Source organism: Tenebrio molitor, chromosome 2 (genome assembly GCF_963966145.1).
Source record: "Tenebrio molitor chromosome 2, icTenMoli1.1, whole genome shotgun sequence".
In the NCBI taxonomy this organism is placed as follows: Eukaryota; Metazoa; Arthropoda; class Insecta; order Coleoptera; family Tenebrionidae; genus Tenebrio; species Tenebrio molitor.
The window spans coordinates 28,286,845-28,308,403 of NC_091047.1; the positions used below are offsets into that span (position 1 = coordinate 28,286,845).

Here is a 21,559-nt window from a genome sequence, read left to right on the forward strand (position 1 = left end):
TTAACTTTACCCTGGGGGCCCACACTCGGGCACTGTGAGTCTCAATTTGAGTGCCTTCGTTCCTTCGTGCCGCGAACTAGTCGGTGGGCGAAACTAGTTCAATTTCAATGCCCATTGTCTTCTCCGTGTGACTCAGCGAGCAAAGGTTTGCTGATTTCTCAATTTTCCATCCACAATTTCATTTAACAAAACCTCACTTCTTTGCTTATTTTGGTCTGTCAACTGTCTTCTCTCATAAAAATCCAACACCCCACTTTTCCTGCGACTGCAGCATACGGCAGTACACCTTTGCTCCACTCAATTTCACGTGCAGTTAACAAAAACACCGAGTTTATAAAAGGGAGAGATACGAGATTTTAGCTCACTTCCCGTTTTGCGTGTGCACCAAGTTTGTTCACGTGGTGAACGTTCCCGTCAGTTACCGTTGAGTGCCGCAAAAGGGAAAAGCAGCTACCGTCACGAGAAAAATCCCGAAGCTGCAAGTGGAGAACCTCGCTGCACAATTTTTCGAGAAAGGCCAGAGTAAAAACTCAGGTGAGACCTCCAACCTTCTTGTCTTCGACCTTCCTTCTTTTATTCCTCATCTAGGTAACTTTCTATTGTCTTCCCCAGGCCTTTTTTTTATCTCGTCACTCTCGCTCTTTATCTTCGTTACCGTCAAAAACCGTCTTCGTACCCCGTACTCCCAAGAGGCAAGTTCGTGATCCTACAGGAGTTACCGCCGAATCCTTGAGGCGAGCTACCTACAACGCTCCGCGCAGGCGCAGTCCTCACCGCCAAAGCTCACCCTTACCGGAGCCCCGGAGTCCAGCTTCCGGCAGCGACCAGCACCGACCATCACCGCAGCAACTACGGTCAGACCTTTTTGATTCCTAGCAGTAATTTGTCACCAGGAACGGGCGATTTGTTCCGTTACTCTGCGCAAAACAAATCTACCGAGTTGATGCGCTAGTTCGCTGAATTTTTATAAAATAAGTTTGTAATTAACCTTGTGAAGGGCTAGCTACTTGACGCGTGATTGTTCGCTCAAATCATTTAAATATTTTGAACTAATTTTACGCCCTGTACGACACGTGGCCACGCGCTCTAATATAGGGGTAATTCCCGGGTCAAAAACCGAATCGCACTTTATTTTATTTTTCAAATGGTAGCGGTTTTCTAGAAATATTCACATTTAATTTTCACAATTTCATTTATCATATCAAATACTCTTTTTATGTTCATTTTAAAAAAAAATGTACATCAATACACGTTCATTTCAACCCCTGTGTATCATTGAATTGCCGGAATTTTTCTTCTGAGGTTTTCGGATTTGGACCCAGAGTTAAATTTTTAAACTTTTTTTGCAACCAAATCCATGGCGCCCTATTTTTTTCGACAAGGAACCCCCCAATGCACAAATTGCTCTCCAACTGATGCCGGTGCAGTGGACCATCCCCTCAGGTAGGTTAAAAGGTTAACAATAAAATTTAACGCTAATTCTGTAATGATCTAATACATTCCTACTTCTTTCCGCCAAATATTCGAACCTGGGCAAAACTGATACAAGTGTGGTGGTGATCGCCATGGAAGCGAAGGGTCCTACGTTGTATTATTCTTCTGGCAGAAGAGGTTCGGAATGCAAACGATGAGGGTTCCAGTTGGAAGAGTACCGCAAAATAAAACACATGAGTGAGGGACGCAAAATACCTTTGTATGCAACCGTACGCGAAATGAGCACTTCGCGCACGTACAACAGGCCGCGAAATTGAATTTCGCAGCCGTTGCCTTGACGACGCCCGTAAAAGTAAAAGTCATTTTTATATTTATTTATTATTACAATTACAACATATCTGTCTGCACATTTCCGGTGTAATCTTACAAAATCTGGATTGGTTACAGTTAAAGTTTGATTTTGTGTCAGGAACGGCCACTATTAGTACAGAATTTTCATCCGGTTTGAAATTTCCGCCAATTTCAAATGAGACAGCCGCATGAGGTTGAGGAGGCGATAAGAAAGATCCCCATTATCGATCTATCATCTATATGAAACATACACATGTCAATTAGGTTAATTTTGGTAAATTTTTCACCGATCAAAAAGAGAAATATCTCGTAACGTTTTTTCTGGCTAGACAGCCTGAGGACGTCCTCCTACATCGTTTCCCACCAGTCAAACCTTGTGCAAATGAAAATTTTCCTTACCCTTCAGTTATACTAAGACTTGGCGCGACCTTGAAACACAACAAGAGAAAAAAAGGGGATTTGCACAAGGTATGACTGGTGGGACACGATCTAGGAGGACGCCCTGAGGCTGTCTAGCCAGAAAAAACGCGAAAATTCCAGAAGTAGTTAAAGTGGACAATTACCATTAATTGAGAGTCGCTGACAGTGATCAGGACTGCTAGTAAGTTATAATTAATTGAGATGATGTTGTTTTCATCATTGAGGGTGATTATGTTGTTGATTTGATCAGAGTCATAACAGTTTGATGAAATTGCTAATTTTGATATGATTGAGCCCCGACATGTCGAGCTAATTAATTAGACTGTCCAACCTTCCTTTGCTTCCGGCAACTGTACGCTGGCAGAGACCGTGGAGCTGCTAGCGGTGTGAAATTGATTGTGATGCACTGGCAGAGACCGGGGATGCTGCCAGTGTGGCAGATCGAGTGTGTCGCTGAGTGTTATCAGATCCGTTCATCTGTTTTTGGTGATCACAATTGATTGAGGGTCGCTGAATGTTACCAGAGCGCCTCGTTTGATTACAGTTGTGCAGTGGACTATGTGAGTCCTGGGGGTTCTGAGTGAGCCCTACTCTTTCCCTTTCCCCTAACCCCGGACAGAGCTCAATGAGTTAATAATAATTGATAATGACCTAAAGTACTAGAGCTCAATGAATATGTAATGATAATTGACATTCACCAAAGGTATTAAGAGTTGACGTTGACGTTGTGATGGTACCATATTTGAGATGTATGTGATTTGTTATTGTAAATATGTGTTGGTTGTGCTCGCACAACACTTTCAGCGAACTGGTTACTTACCACCCCATTTTATTATTTTACAGGAGGTAAGCCTGTGATAGATGTGCAGACCACGATCACCTCGATCCACGACACAAGCCGTCATGACACCATTGTTAACGTAATGTTCACCCAATTATTTTATTTATTGACAATTACCAAATTACGACATCCTGACACTGCATCAAGTCTGATGTGTTATATTGATTGACAATTTAATTAGTATCAGTATTATTATTATTTTTGTGTGCTGTCTCTCTCTGCGAGAGTTATCTCTCTGGCACTCGCATCATAGCCCCTGCAATACATATATTTGACCACAATTATTGTAATCATCAGACCGAGGTTTTTCAACGTGCATTGCATTTGTATTATGCCGTGGACTGCGGGTGAATGCACGCTGTCCAAAGGAAACTCGAGCGTCGTGTCACCGCGTTGATGACTCGCGGTCCGAAGGCTAGTGAGTCACCGTATTGATGCCACCCGGGGCCCATTGTGTTAAAAACCTTGTTTAATTTAATTTAAAAAAACTTCTATTCAAACATACATTTTCGCGGAATAATGAATGATAACACCTGTCAAGGTCATGTTTATTTCATAATTTGAAATATCGCCTGCTTAATATGAGAGATTTAAAATAAAAACAACTCTAGTTATACTTATAAAAATTAAGATTTAAAGTGCAAATTGTGAAAAAATGGTATACTCTGTCCACTCATAGATTGCTTGACATAAATGTCACTAAAAATGTTCACTCAACGCTACAACAAATAGATCCGGCGCGAAGTTTAAAAAAATCGAAAGAGCAGGTTTTACCTACACGTGATGTTTTATTATTATTTTGCATGTTTGCACTTAGGAAAGATGAAAGAAAACTTCAGTACAGTAGGTGTAATATATTAGGTTTTATTGTATCTAATACAGGGTATTTCACGAGTGATAATGTGCCCGACGGAATTAAAAATGCAACCCACAATACATTTTCGAATTCCCGAAAAAAGCTGGCTAATGAAATTAAAATATCCAGCTTTTTTCGGAAATGGCTAAACACAAACAAGAGATTAATATTTAATGCATGAACAAAAACTACCTCTGTATCATTTTCGATGTTTGTAATGTCAGTTAAAGTGTTCATTATGCTAGATAGATTCTTGAGGCTCGCACTCACTTCACAAATTCAAAAGAATCAATAAAAAATCGCAACGGAACAGATCAAAACAGCAACACGATCAAAATTAATAATTTTTAAAACCAGAGAAACGCAAACCAAAGCTCTAAAGATGAAAAATCGCAAATCTAAATGTTTAAACCACTTGACAGCACTGACAGTTTCAAATTTGAAATGTCATATAATTTATTTTTCGCGTGGGTTTCATAACAATTAATGAGAATCAGTGGCGCGAATGTTTCAAGATATTACCAACACAATCTATGATACTTTGTTAATATTTCAATGTTATGGTTTGGGGATTTTGTTATCTAATGAATAATGATATTTAAAAAACTGGACGTAGTGGACGTAGTCAATAGCGTTATTACGGGGTGATTTGACATTTGACAGCTCACTCTTGTCATTTTGAATTATTTATTGTTAATCATTTTTCACGGTGTAGGAAGGCGCAATATGTGACCGTGATTTTTCCATTTTTGCGTCCTTTTTATTTAATAGTTTTTAATAGTCCGAGAGCTGATGACGAATTTTGTATTTTAGGCAATCAGTAATTTAAAAAATTGTACTATTTGAATGCTAGTGAATCTGGAATCGAGAGTCGTCAAGGGCATTTGCGGTTATTTTAGTACTGCGCAGCATATGACATTTGCAAAAAATTAATCCCAAAAAACATACTTTAGGCAACTTGAAATTATACTGATTTTTTAGTTTAACATTTATACGGGGTGATCAAGAAGGACTGTTTAAGGTGGTAATGCTGAATTTAATTTTTAAATGGTACAACTGGAGTAACTTCCGGTTGTTGACAGCTTCACACTGACAGTCGCATCAGTGACAAGTCAAATTTGACATTTCAATTTAAATTAAACATGCTGGGTAAATCGCCCGAGAGAAGAGTTAATTTATGTTTAGAGCAAAATGGGGAACACTTCGAGAATTTCCTTTACCTAATTTTTAGACTATTATCCCGAATTCCAACTTTGATTTCTTTTTGCCGTTAATTTTTACTCTCATAACCTACCATTTTGTCGTTATTAATGCTACGTCAGATATCTGTCAAATAAACCCACAAAACATCTCCGGTTGCAGTGTTGTAAATAGCCGAATAAAAAAATGTTCTTAATTGTATTGCCAACTTAAACAGTCCTTCTTGATCACCCGGTAGATTACGGAAATAAAAATCGCAAATTATGTGGACGGTTTTAAAGTACATCCCGACTGCCCTAAAGTAAATTTTTTTTGTATACGCAAAAATATACTTTAGGGAGTCTGAAATTTGTATGGCAGATTTATTAATCGATATTAAAAATATGTGCAACAAAGCCCGACGAATACGAGGGTTAAAAATAATTACCCGACACGAATAAACATTTTTAAATATTTAAGTAAGTGCGACAAAAAAGTCTTACAAAAAAGTCTTATGCGTATACATAGGTCCAAGAGAGATAGTTTATCGACGTCTGCCAGCAGTAGCTAAGGAAGGAAGGCCCCGGCTCGTTTTTTAAAATAGATTATTAAACAACAAATCTTTTCTTCAGCAACGCCGTTTTTTACTATAGAGCTTATACATATATCTGCTTAGGTATTCTATCTATATAAATGTGATGGCAAATAGTTATGTATTAAAAATTTGCTTCAAATATGCGAATATTGTCTGAATTAAAGTTACATAATGAAAAAAAAAAACATTAGATTAATTTTAGATTAACAGAAACAAATTGCTTAGAAATGTTTAGAAATAATATTTTTTTGTTCGACACTGTCAGAATTTGAGAATTTTGTCCTATGTGAACGGATTTTGATAAATGTCACAACTTGTCAAAACGGAACGTCAAGCTAATTTTAAAGGTTTTAAGCGATTTGGAGCCTTTAAGCGGCTCGTCGAACAAAAAAACGTTGTATTCAACTCGTTCGTGTGTAAATTGGGCCTTTTTTGGCACTCGTGGGCCTTTAAAACGCTCGTTTCACTCGCGTTTTAAAATGGCCCACGCGTGCCAAAAAAGGCCCAATTTACACACAAACTCGTCAAATAAACTACTATTTCGAATTTTCGTTAATAAATTTATGGCTTTTATATTAAAAATATTTATTCGTGTCGGGTAATTATTTTTAACCCTCGTATTCGTCGGGCTTTGTTGCTCATATTTTTAATATCAAATAAATCTGCCATAAAAATTTTGGACTGCCTAAAGTATATTTTTTGCGTGCACTAAAAAAATGACTGAGGCAGTCGGGCTGTACTTTAAAACCGTCCAAATAATCTGGCATTTTTATTTCTGTAATCTATAAATGTTAAACTAAAAAATTAATATAATTTCAAGTTGCCTAAAGTATGTTTTGGGGCTTAATTTTTTTGCAAGTGTCATGTGCTGCGCAGTAGTAAAATAACCGCAAACGCCCTTAGCGACTCTCGATTCCAGATTCACTAACCTTCAAATTGTACAACTTTTTCTATATCTGATTGCCTAAAATACCTTCCCTAAATTCGTCATCAGCTCTCCGACTAATAAGACGCTACCGTTACGTGAGTCATACTTGTTAGACCTCTTTGTTAGAAGAGCGTTCGGGAGTTTGGAATAAATAGTCTGCATCGCTGTTTATATTTTAAATTCATTTTTGTGCAAAAGTTGGTTGTTGTGGAAAGGTGTATTCAATACGGTGAGTGTAACACTGAGTGACCTGTTTCTGTTGGTGTTGTGGTGAGTTTACCTATTTTAATAATTGATTTTTATAACGATCATGGCCATAATTAAATACAATTAGTATTGTAAGTCTTTAAATGTTTTATAATTAATTGGGGGTCGCTGACTGGGATCAGTACTGCCCGTGATTTATGAGTAATTGAGGGTTGCTGACTGAGATCAGGACCGCTCGTGATTAATAATTAATTGAGAGTCGCTGACTGGGATCAGGACTGCTCGTGAGTTGTAATTAATTGAGATAATGTTGTTTTCACCATTGAGGGTGATCACGTTGTTAATTTGATTAGAGTTACCTATAATGACAGTTGATGAGTTTGCTAATTTTGATATGATTGAGCCCCGATAAGTCGAGCTAATTAATTCGACTGTCCACCTTTCCTTTGTTTCCGGCAACTCTACACTAGCAGAGACCGGGGAGCTGCCAGTAGAATTTTAACAATTTAATTAAGAGAAAACTATTTATTTTGGTTCAAATAAAATCTTAATTAGCATTTGTTTCTTCTTGAATAACAAAACACTCAGTAGATGTTTTCAAACAATTTAAGTTGATTAAAACAATAATCATTTGTTTCCAAAAACTTACTGAAAAAAAATTAAATTAAATTAAACATACTGGTGAATCGTTCGAGAGAAGAGTTAATTTATGTTTAGAGCAAAATGGGGAGCACTTCGAGAATTTCCTTTAGTTAATTTTTACTCTCATAACCTACCATTTTGTCATTATTAATGCTATGTCAGATATCTGTCAAATAAATCCACAAAACATATCCGGTTGCAGCGTTGTAAATAGCCGAATAAAAAAAAATTCTTAATTGTATTGCCAACTTAAACAGTCCTTCTTGATCCCCCGTTATAATATTCATTACCCACTAATCGACTGTGATTTACGGTAGGTATACGTATGGATTTGCCGCCTCTTCTGCATTTCTAAATTTGACATTTGACAGCTCAGTCTATTCATTTTGAATTATTTATTGTTAATCATTTTTCAAAGTGTAGGACGGCGCAATATGTGTAGGGACTATGATGCGAGTGCGAGGGAAATAACTTTCGCAGAGAGAGACAGCACACAAAAATAATAGTAATGCTGAGACTAATCAGACTTGATGCACTGTCAGGATGTCGTAATTTGGTAATTATCAATAAATAAAATAATTCGGTGAACATTACGTTAACAATGGTGTCATGACGGCTTGTGTCGTGGATCGAAGTGATCGTGGTCTGCACATCTATCACAGGCTTACCTCCTGTAAAATAATAAAATGGGGTGGTGCGTAACTAGTTCCCTAAAAGTGTTGTGCGAGCACAACCAACACATATTTACAATAATAAATCACACACATCTCAAATATGGTACCATCACAACGTCAACGTCAACTCTTAATACCTTTGGTGAATGTCAATTATCATTACATATTCATTGAGCTCTAGTACTTTAGGTCATTATCAATTATTATTAACTCATTGAGCTCTGTCCAGGGTTAGGGGAAAGGGAAGGGTTCACACAGAACCCTCTAGGACTCAGTCCTCATCTCAATAAACAACTGTAGTCAAACGAGGCGCCCTGACATCACTCAGTGACCCTCAATTAATTGTGATCACCAAAAACAGATGAGCGGTCCTGATCCCTGTCAGCGACACACTCGATCTGCCACACTGGCAGCATCCCCGGTCTCTGCCAGTGCATCACAATCAATTTCACACCGCTAGCAACTTCACGGTCTCTGCTAGCGTACAGTTGCCGGAAACAAAGGAAGGTTGGACAGTCTAATTAATTAGCTCGACATGTCGGGGCTCAATCATATCAAAATTAGCAATTTCATGAAACTGTTATGACTCTGATCAAATCAACAACATAATCACCCTCAATGGTGAAAACAACATCATCTCAGTTGATTATAACTTACGAGCAGTCCTGATCACTGTCAGCGACTCTCAATTAATTATTAATCACGAGCGGTCCTGATCTCAGTCAGCGACCCTCAATTAATTAGCAATCACGAGCAGCCCTGATCCCAGTCAGCGACTCTCAATAGTCTCAATTAATTATTATAAATCATTCAAAGACTCACCATGCTAATTGTATTTAATTATGGCCATGATCATCATCAATATCAATTATTAAAATAGGTAAACTCACCACATCACCAACAGAAACAGGTTACTCAATGATCCACTCACCTTGTGTAAATTAACTACACCTTTCACAAACTCACTTTTGCACAAACTTTAATAACAAATTCCAATTGGACTCTTTACCCTGCACTGTGTCACAGTTCGTCTTCGACTGACTTAGTCCACCCTTTAAATACCCTAATTATAAGTATCCAACAATCACGAAATGGGTCTCATGGTCCGACGCTGACAGGTTTGTGACGGTCTGGCCTCTCGCACTATCGGGGTGTGCGAGAGGGTTGTAAATAAAGTCTCGGTACTGTTTTGTGTATCTTCAACTAAATATTTATGGAAATTCCTGAAGGTCCAAAACAAGTGTATAAATCCATCTAACCTTTGGACGTGACTTAGACATATGCAAAAGATGAAAAACAGGAAACAAAAATTTGTTTAATATTTGTTGTCCTACATATGTGACCGTGATCTTTCCGTTTTTGCGTCCTTTTTATTTAATAGTTTTTAAAACGCTACCGTTACGTGAGTCATACTTATTAGACCTCTTTGTTAGGAAAGCATTCGGGAGTTTGGAATAAATAGTTCTTAAACAAAACTGCATCGCTGTTTAATTTTCAATTCATTTTTGCGCAAAAGTTGGTTGTTGTGGAAAAGTGTATTCAATAAGGTGAGTGTAACACTGAGTGACCTGTTTCTGTTGGTGTTGTGGTGAGTTTACCTATTTTAATAATTGATTTTGATAACAATCATGGCCATAATTTAATACAATTAGTATTGTGAGTCTTTAAATGTTTTATAATTAATTGGGGGTGGCTGACTGGGATCAGGACTGCCCGTGATTTATTAGTAATTGAGGGTTGCTGACTGAGATCAGGACCACTCGTAATTAATAATTAATTGAGAGTCAATTGAGTACGTTTTCACGGGCCGCTAATGCCGGTTTTATTTAAACCGGTGTTGTTAACACCGGTGTTAATTGACGTGTAAATGGGAATCAACGCCGGTTTTACTAAAACCGATTTACTAACGCTACACCACTTTACCAACAGGCGTGACGTTACTAAGCCGGTGTAAAATGTACGTGTAAATGGCCACCATGCTTAACACCAGTTTTGAAGCAGGCCTGCCAACACAAGCACAGTTGTCGTTGGCAACCGCCAACCGCTCAACAACAAGCGCCGAGCGCCAACGCCAATCTCGAGCATTTCGGTTGGTCACACTGCGAAGAGGTTTTAGCTCACATCACGCCAACACCGATGTAGATTTTAACGCCTGTACAACACCTCTTGTGTAAACGCCCGTTTTAAGTTTTAATAACACCGGTTTTAAATAACACCGGCGTTAGCGGCCCGTGTAAATGTACTCGCTGACTGAGATCAGGACTGCTCGTGAGTTATAGTTAATTGAAATAATGTTGTTTTCACCATTGAGGGTGATCACGTTGTTAATTTGATTTGAGTTACCTATAATGACAGTTGATGAGTTTGCTAATTTTGATATGATTGAGCTCCGACATGTCAAGTTAATTAATTAGACTGCCCACCCTTCCTTTGTTTCCGGCAACTGTACGCTAGCAGAGACTGTCAGTAGAATTTTAACGTTTTAATTAAGAGAAAACTATTTATTTTGGTTCAAATAAAATCTTAATTAGCATTTGTTTCTTCTTGAATAACAAAACACTCAGTAGATGTTTTCAAACCTATTTAAGTTGATTAAAACAATAATAATCATTTGTTTCCAAGAACTTACTGAAGAGATAAACACTCGATCCTAATTGCAGCGGTATAGAAGTAAATAACAAAAACTTTACACAGAATGGACATTTAATCCACTTGATTGACATTATCGTTCAGATAATTATCACCGTTTTACTATAAACTCCAATTTGGCAAATCTTTACTTTCGCCTGCACCACATCCGCAAACCTTGCAAGATGTTTCCAAAGTACTTGATTTTGCTCTTGGGGTTGTGTTTCTTCGTCCACTATGGTCACGCTGCCACAGGTATATTCCAACTCAATTGTTCTAATGATTATCCAAACAAAAAGGTTTTTAGACACAGTAATTTGCTACTATGCCAACTGGGCGATTTACCGACCGGACAAAGGATTTTTTCATGCTGAAGACATCGACGCAAGCATCTGCACTCACATCAACTACGCCTTCTTGGGAGTCTTCCCGAATGGAAGCCTGCAAATCATAGACGAATGGGGTGACATCGAGAAAGGTACGGAGTCACAGTAAATATTTTAAGAGTGTTGTAAATGAAAACTTTTAGGAAACATCGCAGGAGTCGAGGCTCTGAAAGATATCAATCCATATTTAAAAACCATATTCAGCATCGGGGGTTGGAACGCTGGAAACGCTATCTTGTCCCCGATTGCTGCATCTGCAGAGCTTAGAGCAAATCTGATCGCTAGTTGTTTCGAATTTTTCGATAAATATGGGTTCAATGGGTTAGACATCGACTGGGAATATCCAGAAGCTAAAGATAAGGTAAAATTTCTTAAGAAATCTTTCATCTTTGTTTTATAAAAACATGCATAAACCACGAAACATTTCAAATTGTTTTACTCCCTTTCAGGAAAATTTCGTAATTCTTCTGAAAGAACTGAAAACAGCTTTCCAACCCGGTGGATACATTCTCACGATCGCAGTCTCCGCCATTCCCATCGATGACGCTTATGACATTCCCGGAATGTCTGAAAATGTCGACATTATCAATCTAATGACCTACGACTTCCACATCCCCGGAGGCGGCATCGCTGCCGAGAACTCTCCACTCTACTGGGGCGACTCTGACAGTGCATGGCAAAAAGAATACGAGAATGTCAACTCGACTGTTATCAACTGGCTTAATGAAGGTGCCGATCCCGCAAAACTTACCATTGGTTTGGCCTTCTACGGACACACTTTCCAGCTAGCCGATCCTAATGAGCACGATCTTGGGGCTCCTGTCGTGGGTGCTGGAATGTCGGGGCCTTATACCAAAGGGTACGGCATTATGGGGTACAATGAGGTGATAAAATAGTAATAGTTTCTTTAATGAGTTCTTGTGTAAATTAGGTTTTTTTTGGTACGATTGGGAGCACGGAATTTCGGGCAGACTTGAAATTTGACTGATATAAGATGTGAAATAGGCTTTAGGTGCTAGACGTATGAATAACCTCATTTTAATATCTACTATTGTCACATATCATTCTGACAAATTGCATTCACAATCCTGAAAAGTTAAGTCCTTAGATGTGATTTTCTGAAAACTGAACAATTGTGACAGTTTATTTTGAGGTTCAGTCAAAATTAATTATTATGACATTTATGACAATAAAGCTTAGACTACATTGAGTTTTTTTAAATGACACATAAATTGCTGCCCGAAATTCCATGCTCCCAAGTACGAGTGGGCATTTCGTTTTAAAAGCCCACGAGTGCCAAAAAAGGCCCAATTTACACACGAACGAGTTGAATACAACGTTTTTTTGTTCGACAGCCCCTTACAGGCTCCAAATCGCTTAAAATCTGTAATATTAGCTTGAAATTTCGTTTTGACAAGTTGTGACATTTATCAAAATCCATACACATATGACAAAATTCTCAAATTCTGACAGTGTCGAACAAAATAGTAGTTTATTTAACGAGTTCGTGTGTAATTTGGGCTTTTTTTGGCATGAGTGGGCCAGTTTAAAACTCGAGTGAAACGAGAGTTTTAAAGGTCCACGAGTGCCAAAAAGAACCCAAATTACACAAGAACAAGTTGAATACAACGTTTTTTTGTTCGACGAGGCCCCCAAAGGTTCCAAATCGCTGAAAACCTTTAAAATTAGCTTGACGTTTCGTTTTGACAAGTTGTTAAATTTATCAAAATCCGTTCACACAGGAGAGAATTCTCAAATTCTGACAAAAAAGAAATTAATTAGGTTGTTGTCATGATATTGGGGCTTCCAGATTTGTGAGTTGACGAGTGACTGGGAGAGGAAGTTTGATGATCAGCAAAAGGTTCCATACAAGTACAAGGGGGACCAGTGGATCGGTTATGACGACGACGAATCAGTTGCATTGAAAGTAAATCGTTTATTTTTTAAAGTTTTTTGACATTTTTTGTTTGTTTTGTAATTGTAGGTTCAATTTGCAAAAGATCATAATTTGGCTGGGGTGATGGTCTGGACTGTTGACATGGATGATTTTCTTGGATACTCTGGGACCAAAAACCAATTACTTAATGCGATAAAAGATAATCTTATTGATTGAAATAAACGAATACATATTAGAAAAATTTGAAAGATATTTTTCCATTCTACGTTGTATTTTATTAATTTCAACATATCTATTTATTATTTCGATACCCCAGTAAGATCCAGAAAAAAAATTATTGGTATGACAGACACACAGATAAAAATTTCGGCAGACAGAAGAGTCCTACAAAGTTTTGTAAAAAAAAATTAAGTTAAGCAAGGGAATCCGCTATCGAGTGTGTTATTTAATGAATATACTGAGATACCCGCTTTTGAATTCAAACTAACCGCCAATAAAAACTATGGTAGTACCGATGTCGGTATCATCACCGACCACTTGAGGCGGGGGTGAAAGTCGACAGGGGATGAACGGCTATGTTTTTTTTGGGACACTTTTGGTCTTGACTGCAGAGTAGTGCAGAAGTACGGTGTATTTTTCTGTGTTCAAATTGTGCGTTTTTAGTTTTTTTTTTTTTTTAATATTAAACTGTGCTAAATGTTGCTGTCCAGCTTCTGTTTTTGAACTAGGAATGTGTTTGGGGTACTAAAATTATTTCTGTTTCGCGCGAAATGTAGTTTAACAATAATAAGACACAAATGGGTCACACGTGGGTTTGTGAGGTTTCCACCATGTTTTACAAAATCCACAATTATCTCGACCATCCCCATGTATTACGTTTTTAACATTTATAAGCTTGCGAAGGAGCGTAAGGCAGCTTGTTTCTAGCTTTGCAAATTTTATAAAATCGTACGCTACGTACGGCTCACGTTTGTTGTAAACTCAGGTGTAACAATTCACTAACGTTCCTAAAAGAAAAAGGGCACCAAGGCCAAGTTTTTAGCATGGGTCTGTGGCTTTCACAATTTATAAGCGCACTCCCTCATTTTTGATCCCTCATTTAATTATTCCGAGCGACGCTTTTGGTGTAACAAGTATCTATTTATTGCTTAACACGTTAATCAAAATTTTAAAGTTTCCACCTTCCATCCTGGTAGCAACCAATTGGGTTTATATTTCAGGTATCTGCGCGGGCTTTTCCTTATCCAGGGATCTTCTACATTTAGTTATTTCCATCGTTTAGGTCCTGGTGCCCTACATATTATTCAGGGCGCCACCTTATGTCGATAAACCGGCTCAACTAAGCTAGGGTCGACCGGACTGTGGTTTTAAATTTTTATGTATGTGTTATTGGTTGTTACCACTTTTCCATCCCAAGTTGAAAGTGTTCTTAGGTTACTCCGTCAAGAAAGCTTTTTCGCGGTTTCGTTTGCATTTTCCAGTTGCTGTAAATGTCAATTCTTCCTTGTCGCGAGGGTTTCTCTCTGTTTGAGGGGTTTAGTTTTTCCTAACATCCAATCGTTGAACACGACCCCGTGACCCCTCGTTTAACATGTTGCGTCCCAAGAGAGACCCGAAGACCATAACGCTTGGCGGGGCTTGCTGAATGGTGGCCCGCAACGTCGCTCATGGTGTAAGTTGACAAGCGTCGTTTGTTTTTGCTTGGAAATAGTCATATTCAACTCAACCGCTGAACTTAGAGTAGCTAAATTTGTTGACTTAATGTAAAGCAGCTAGGACTTTTCCTTTAGCACTAAATCACGGGTAGGCGGGAAATGTTAAAGTTATAAGGATAGGGTGCCACAGACCACCGGACCACACACAAGCCACTCACTCCTTCTATAGCGTATCTGTCGTACATTGTAAATTAACTTGAAAAAAAAAAATGCTAAAGTTCTCGCCTAGTGCTCGCTCTCGCTCGAACGGTCCGAAGTAACTGCATTGTTTGTAATGTACATGACCCTTCTGTTTTTCCTGAATTTTGAATTGTGTTGGTTTGCTCAACTCACAATAACTGTCCCGTTCACGTGGTCACTTCGGATTTGTTCGTATTTTTCAGGAGGGGTTTTTGGCGCAGCCTCATTCAGGGGTCTAGGGGAATGGCCAGAGCTCACCATTTTCCTAGAGTTCTAAATGAGTAGTCTTCTCACATTTGGGGAGACTTGGGTGCCCTCTCCAGAAACGTTTTATTATTCATTAATCCCGGCGTTAACAAAAATAATAACATTGGATAAATATCTTGTACTAATTATTGTGTTGTTTTTATTTGCACTCTTCTGTGTGGTTCACAAACCCTGTTGGAACAAATCTGGTAGTGTTTAATTTGTATTAAAAAAAACACACAACGTAGGGAAATTAACGAGGTACGATCACGCGCTCTTGGCCATTTTTTTGAATTTTCGCGGGTTTTATTTTCATTGCTTATGTTGGTAGAAAAAAAAGTAGGTGGCCGCTTGGTGGGATTTTTGAATTGCCCACTTGGTTCATCACAATACGTAGTTTCAGAAGCAGTATTTAGAGATAAAATATAGAGGACAGTAGTAATAAGCCAACGGCATAGACAACACAGTAAACCTATAGAACGCAAACTCCCATAGTTTTTTGTGTCCCGACGCCATCTACTGGCTTGTGGTAGGTGCAAAATAAGACACAGCCAGCTGGATATCCTGGCTTTTTTATTTATTTTAATTTTCATATATAATATACCAAGTGACAGATATATTGCCGGAAATTTTTTCGAGCAGTCCTGACACACGAGTGTTTGTAGCAAGAAAATTACACGAGGGCGCCAGCCCGAGGGTAATTTTGAGCGACAAACACGAGTGTTGGATTGCAAGAAAAAATTTCTGGCGATATATATCTGTCCCGAGGTATATTCGGAAGAGAATCGCCCGAAAAAACTTTTCCCTAGGTAAATTATATCGGAAATTTTCCCTAGGGAAAATTTCCGCTTAATTAAATTGTGATTGGTTGCTATTCAAATAATTCGGAGTTGTGATTTGACAATATAAATCATGTGACATTTGAGGGCGATTCTCATATATAATATACCAAGGGACAGATATATTGCCGGAAATTTTTCGAGCAGTCCTCACACACGAGTGTTTGTAGCAAGAAAATTTTGAGCGACAAACACGAGTGTTGGACTGCAAGAAAAAATTTCTGGCGACATATATCTGTCCCGAGGTATATTCGGAAGAGAATCGCCCGAAAAAATTTTTCCCTAGGTCAATTATATCGGAAATTTTCCCTAGGGAAAATTTCCGCTTAACTAAATTGTGATTGGTTGCTATTTAAACAATTAGGAGTTGTGATTTGTCAATATAAATCATGTGACATTTGAGGGCGATTCTCAAAATAATTTATTTATGAAATTAAAAGACTTCATTTATTTTGAAGTTTTTATTTTCAATTTTTTTCGATACATTTCCATTGCATTCTTATAAATTTTGATTTGGTGTTCCTTTTCCTCAATTGCGACAAACAGAGATTTATGGCTTCCTCACCTTCAAAATTTTGCTCTTTATTTTGACATCGAATTTTGCATGTAACGTTTTCGGTACATTGCAGCCCGTAGTTGCAACCCGAATTTTGGATTAACATTCGGGCTTTTTATAATTTTGATTATGCTCAGCTTTTCTTGTTTTCTTTTTGAAACTTCACAAGAATTTATATCTTCATTACTACATAAAACAGGATTTACACAATTTACTTATAGCGTCTTCAGTAGAAATATCGTAGATTAGTAGATCCAATGAAAATTCTATAAAAAATAGTTTTCAGTTAAAATATAATTATCAATATTTTTTTACTATTACTGGAAGTAAGTCTGGACTGGAAAAGGAGGGAAGTTGTATTGAGTCGAGGATACGGCCACATTCAGCAATCTATTGTTCGTGCCGAAGTATTTGCTGGTAAAATGAAGTCCACACACAGTGTAGCTGTTATACCTACACTTTAAAAGGCTACAAAGTTGATAACTGCTTGTTACCCGTGTTTTAAATCCATTCCATAAAATGCCCAGGATATTCAATTGGATTTGAAAATCTATGGCGAGTTCCACATGGTTTAAATACCTTTGAACTCTGCAAATTCTCGTACCAGTAGATTTATTATTTATGACTTAATATGTCAAAATACAGTGCATTCATTTTTGTTTTAGACCAGAGTAGGCTATGGAAATTTGGCGAGTTGTATGGTAAGACTGTGGCTGAATGACAATATACATCATGTATAATACAGGGTCTCTATAAATGATTGTCTGGTCAAGCCAGCCTTGGGAAAAAATTTTACTGTTCCGCTTTTTTGAAACCGATGCCAAATTCTAGTTCGTTTTCACGGTCACTTCTGACATTAGTGAATACCGTTTCGTTTGCGCTTGTCAGTCGAGTTCTGGTTCCTTATATTCGTTTTATCGCAGTTAATCACAGTTAATATACACCAAAAATCTGTATTCTTCAAAATTTGTGAGGTTATGCTTTAATGTTTTATGTTTTATTTAAGCTTTATTTTCTTTACAATGGTTTATTCTGTTGAACAAAACACGTTCATTGTTGTTTTTTACTTTAGAAATGGAAGGTTTAGTAATGGGGAATTATCTCTTTGTAAAAATGAATTCCAGCAAAATATCTGAACAACATTCAAGATGATTGTTAACTCACATTAAGCGAATTGTGAACAGATTTTTAACAATCAGAACAATTAGCAAGGGCAAATCATTAGGAGGACCACCAGTATCTGATGAAATACTCGAGGTTTTGAAAGAAATGGTGGAAAAGACTCTACAGATATCCATAGCCTGTTTATCTCAACAATCTGGTGTACCACGAAGCACTTGTCACAAAATCATTAAAATAGGCTACAACTGCATCTTTATAAAATTAGTGTTGTACAAGAATTCCAACCTGCAGATTATCAAAGTTGTGTTTAATAGTGTAATCACATTCAAAATCACCTCAATTTCATAATTTGGAGTGCTGAGAATCCACACCAATTTGTAGAGACTCCTTTACATGTTTTGAAAATTGGTGTGTGAAACTGTGGATAGCAGTGTTGCTGTACCTTTAACTAAGAAATGCTGCAAAATATTTTTGAAAATAAATGAAGAATTGTCAAGTGTTTAGAAGTTAATGGGGGACATTTTAAATCTATTTTATAAAAAAATAACTATTTGTTATCGTTATTTAGTGTTGTAAATTATGTTGTTGAATACATTTGATTTTACTGAAAAACCAGAAAGACTTATTTGAAAAACACTGTTATTTATATTGGAAGAAAAAATGGGAGTCAATACCATATTCGACAATTCAGTCTAGGTCGTATTTACCACTAGCATAAAACAAGAAATGTGGAAGCACTAAAGCAGACAAAAAGGCAGTATCAAGTATTTATCTGTTTGGATTTGTTCTCATACCAATTCCTGTACAGTGTGTGGCGGTACGATGGGGGCAATAATTGTTCCCCTGTTGGTGTTGATATTAAATAATAAATACATTAATGTTAGCAAGAGTAAAGCACAGTTGAAACTTGTCTCTGGTTAAAAGCAAACAACCTAACCTGAAAATGTGACATTCATTATTTGCCGAACAAAGCGGCACATTCAAAATTTGACAAGTTTCCATGGCTGGCTGGACCCGACAATCATTTATAGAGACCCTGTATTTGAGGTTCATGACCATGTAGCCAAGCATTATCATTTTCCAATTAACTACATAGTTTCGAGGACTCAATAATGTGTGTATTTAGTGATAAATGTAAATATTGCACAAATTTAAAACTAATTTACCTTAATACTTAATAATAATGTCAAATTTGACACTGGCAGTTCGAACAATTTTGATTTTGTTATTTTGACATAGCCCCGATACCAATATTTAAAAAAATTAAAATAGCCTATTCTGGTCTAAAACAAAAATGAATGTATTATATATATGTTTTTTTAATTTTGGCATAAGTTTCCGCGATTTTTATTTTTATAAAACGGCAGCGTCCCCTGACGGCTTGTGGTGGGTGCGTTTCCAAAAAAACCAATAAAATGCATAGGAGTTTGCGTTCTATAGGTTTACTGAGTTGTCTACGACCAACGGTGGTATACGGGTTTGAAACCTGAGTTTTAACAAAAAAGACCGAGATGAAACAGAAAACATGAGAAAGGAAAATGTTGAGGAAAATATTTAAGGAAACAAAACCTGAAGATGGGAGATGGAAACGAAAAACAATTAAGGAGATAAAGGATCTAAAGAAGAAAGCATATGAATCCGACCAAATCTATACTCAAGACAACCCTCAAACAATACAGTGTGGCGATAAAGTGAGGAACAAAATTCATAATAGCATTATCTGATATTTTTAAGAAAATCGCTCGAATAGGTCGATTTTATTTCGAAAATTGGCATCATGTGACGTGCAATTTGTTTAAATAACATCATTGGTTTTTGCACAATGACGTCATCACCAATTTTTTTAAATGACAACTCTCCACTTTTTTCTTCTCTTTCTCATAGACCTTCCTTCTAGCTAAACGATGAATGAAAAAATTTGTTATAATCGTGTCAAAAATAAATTACTCCCTAGGATTTAGGGATATTCGTTACTAGGTTGCCATAAATTTGGTTAGGTTGGAGGCTATGTGGTTTCTGGTGACAAACAAAAGATATCCCAAAAATGTAAGACAGCAAATTAATTGTAACAGTTGCAAATGACTAATTTCTCGCTAAGTGATAGATGATTTTTCGTTTCACAATCAATTTTGGTTACTGACGGCATATTTATTTCGATTTAATCTCTCAATTCAAAGTAACCAACCTTAGGCATTCAAAATAACTTTTGAAAATTCTAGTTACACACAACATGAAAAACGTTATTTCCCTAAAAGTTCGAATTCTAGGGAGTAATTTATTTTTAATTTTTGACACGAGAGTACCTTAAAGTCCGTTTTTTTTTATAATCAATTGTCAATGTCAAAAAATGGAAAAAGACCATATTAAAAATCATTGACATTTGGTCCAGTTCTATCTCAGTTTCACCCTAGATTTCCCCTAGATCATTATTGAGGTTATGTTGCATATGTTTGTGAGTTTGAGACACGTGTTTAATTTAAGTTTAAATTGTCAAATGTGACATTCGGTGACAATTTCAAAAGTCAATGTTCCAAACGTGATTTATAAAATTCACTGTTTTGAATTTTCTGCCAACCTGACAACACTTTGACAATTGATTATAAAAAAAGCGGACTTTACGTAACAATTTTTTTGAAAAAATCACAAATTTTACTTTAAAAATTTAATATAGTTTTTAGTGTAAAAATTATAATTGAACTCAAACAAGAACAAATAAATATTTAAGGTTAACAATAAAATTTAACGCTAATTCTGTAATGATCTAATACATTCCTACTTCTCTCCGCCAAATATTCGAACCTGCGCAAAACTGATACTTACAAGTGTGGTGGCGATCGTCATCGAAGCGAAGGGTCCTACGTTGTGTTTTTCTTCTGGCGGAAGAGGTTCGGAATGCAAACGATGAGGGTTCCAGTTGGAAGAGTACCACAAAATAAAACACATGAGTGAGGGACGCAAAATACCTTTTATTGAAAAATGCCTGTAATAACATTGATTTCCGACGAACAAATGAAACGAATCCAAAATAACAGGAATTAAGTTTAACGAATTAAAGTAAATTAACTAGCTGGGGGCCCTTACAAAGCCAGACAACAATATTAATGTGGTAACACTTAAAAATGGACAGAAACGTGTAAATGACAACAAAAAATACAAGTTAAAGTTTGCAAAAAAAAACATGTAACAAAATTACAATGCAGTTATCACAGGCAGGGACGGATAAAAATCCTCTTCAAAACTGTACCCCAAGTATTATTCATATTTTACAACTCGATTAATGCCAAACCTACCGTGAGTTTTTTATTTTACTGAACATAGGATTCATGAATCTGTAAGTTTGGTTGCCTATTTCGAATGAATTGACTTGTCCATTTTAGAACTGAACATAGCCATTTTACGTTGTATGTTCAGCGAAAAAAAAAAACTCAGTGTATGTTTAATTAGTAAATACGCGGTCAAGGTACGCCAACAGGAGCTTAAGAGCTGGAGGTAACAAACTTTCGGCCGCGAGGGGATTCAGGAACATAATTAGTCTGAATCGTCTGAGATCAAGCGACATTTCTAGATACTCGTGTTAATACGCGTCGGACTATGTTTACCGACCAATAACGAGTGATAGAAGCGTCTCGGGGTTGTACGATGAGCATCCCAGAGCCGCATAGAGCAAGGCCTAGGTCCGCCTTCCCCAACCAACCGTTTACCGACAAACCACGAGGTCTAGAACTGCCGCGGGGCTTCACGTCGACATCCCAGAGCCGCATAAAGCAAGGCTTTAGGTCCGCCTCCGCTAACTAACCATTGACCCCACGTTACTTTACTAACTAACCCCACGACTTCCTGAAAGTCACCTAGCTCCCATAGGG

At 37.2% G+C, this 21,559-nt stretch overlaps 1 protein-coding gene and 1 long non-coding RNA gene across 5 annotated transcripts; both read left to right on the forward strand.

The window, feature by feature from the left end:
* The first annotated feature begins 279 nt into the window (after positions 1 to 279).
* Positions 280 to 1,262, forward strand: LOC138123272 (uncharacterized). Its single transcript, XR_011156754.1, has 2 exons — positions 280 to 534; positions 613 to 1,262. It is a non-coding gene; the product is annotated as an uncharacterized lncRNA (long non-coding RNA).
* Positions 1,263 to 6,728: 5,466 nt separating this feature from the next.
* Positions 6,729 to 13,304, forward strand: LOC138123273 (acidic mammalian chitinase-like). 4 transcript variants are annotated; one of them, XM_069037904.1, is made up of 7 exons: positions 6,729 to 6,833; positions 10,788 to 11,010; positions 11,063 to 11,233; positions 11,285 to 11,502; positions 11,591 to 12,025; positions 12,952 to 13,068; positions 13,126 to 13,304. In XM_069037904.1, exons 2-7 carry the CDS (start codon positions 10,941 to 10,943, stop codon positions 13,252 to 13,254), a joined length of 1,140 nt encoding a protein of 379 aa, XP_068894005.1. In that variant the 5' UTR covers positions 6,729 to 6,833; positions 10,788 to 10,940; the 3' UTR covers positions 13,255 to 13,304. The 4 variants fall into 4 exon arrangements, with proteins under 4 accessions (XP_068894005.1, XP_068894003.1, XP_068894002.1 ...); XM_069037902.1 differs by lacking the exon at positions 6,729 to 6,833 and adding an exon at positions 9,304 to 9,715 and having other exon boundaries at positions 10,750 to 11,010; XM_069037901.1 differs by lacking the exon at positions 6,729 to 6,833 and adding an exon at positions 9,304 to 9,715.
* Positions 13,305 to 21,559: the final 8,255 nt, after the last annotated feature.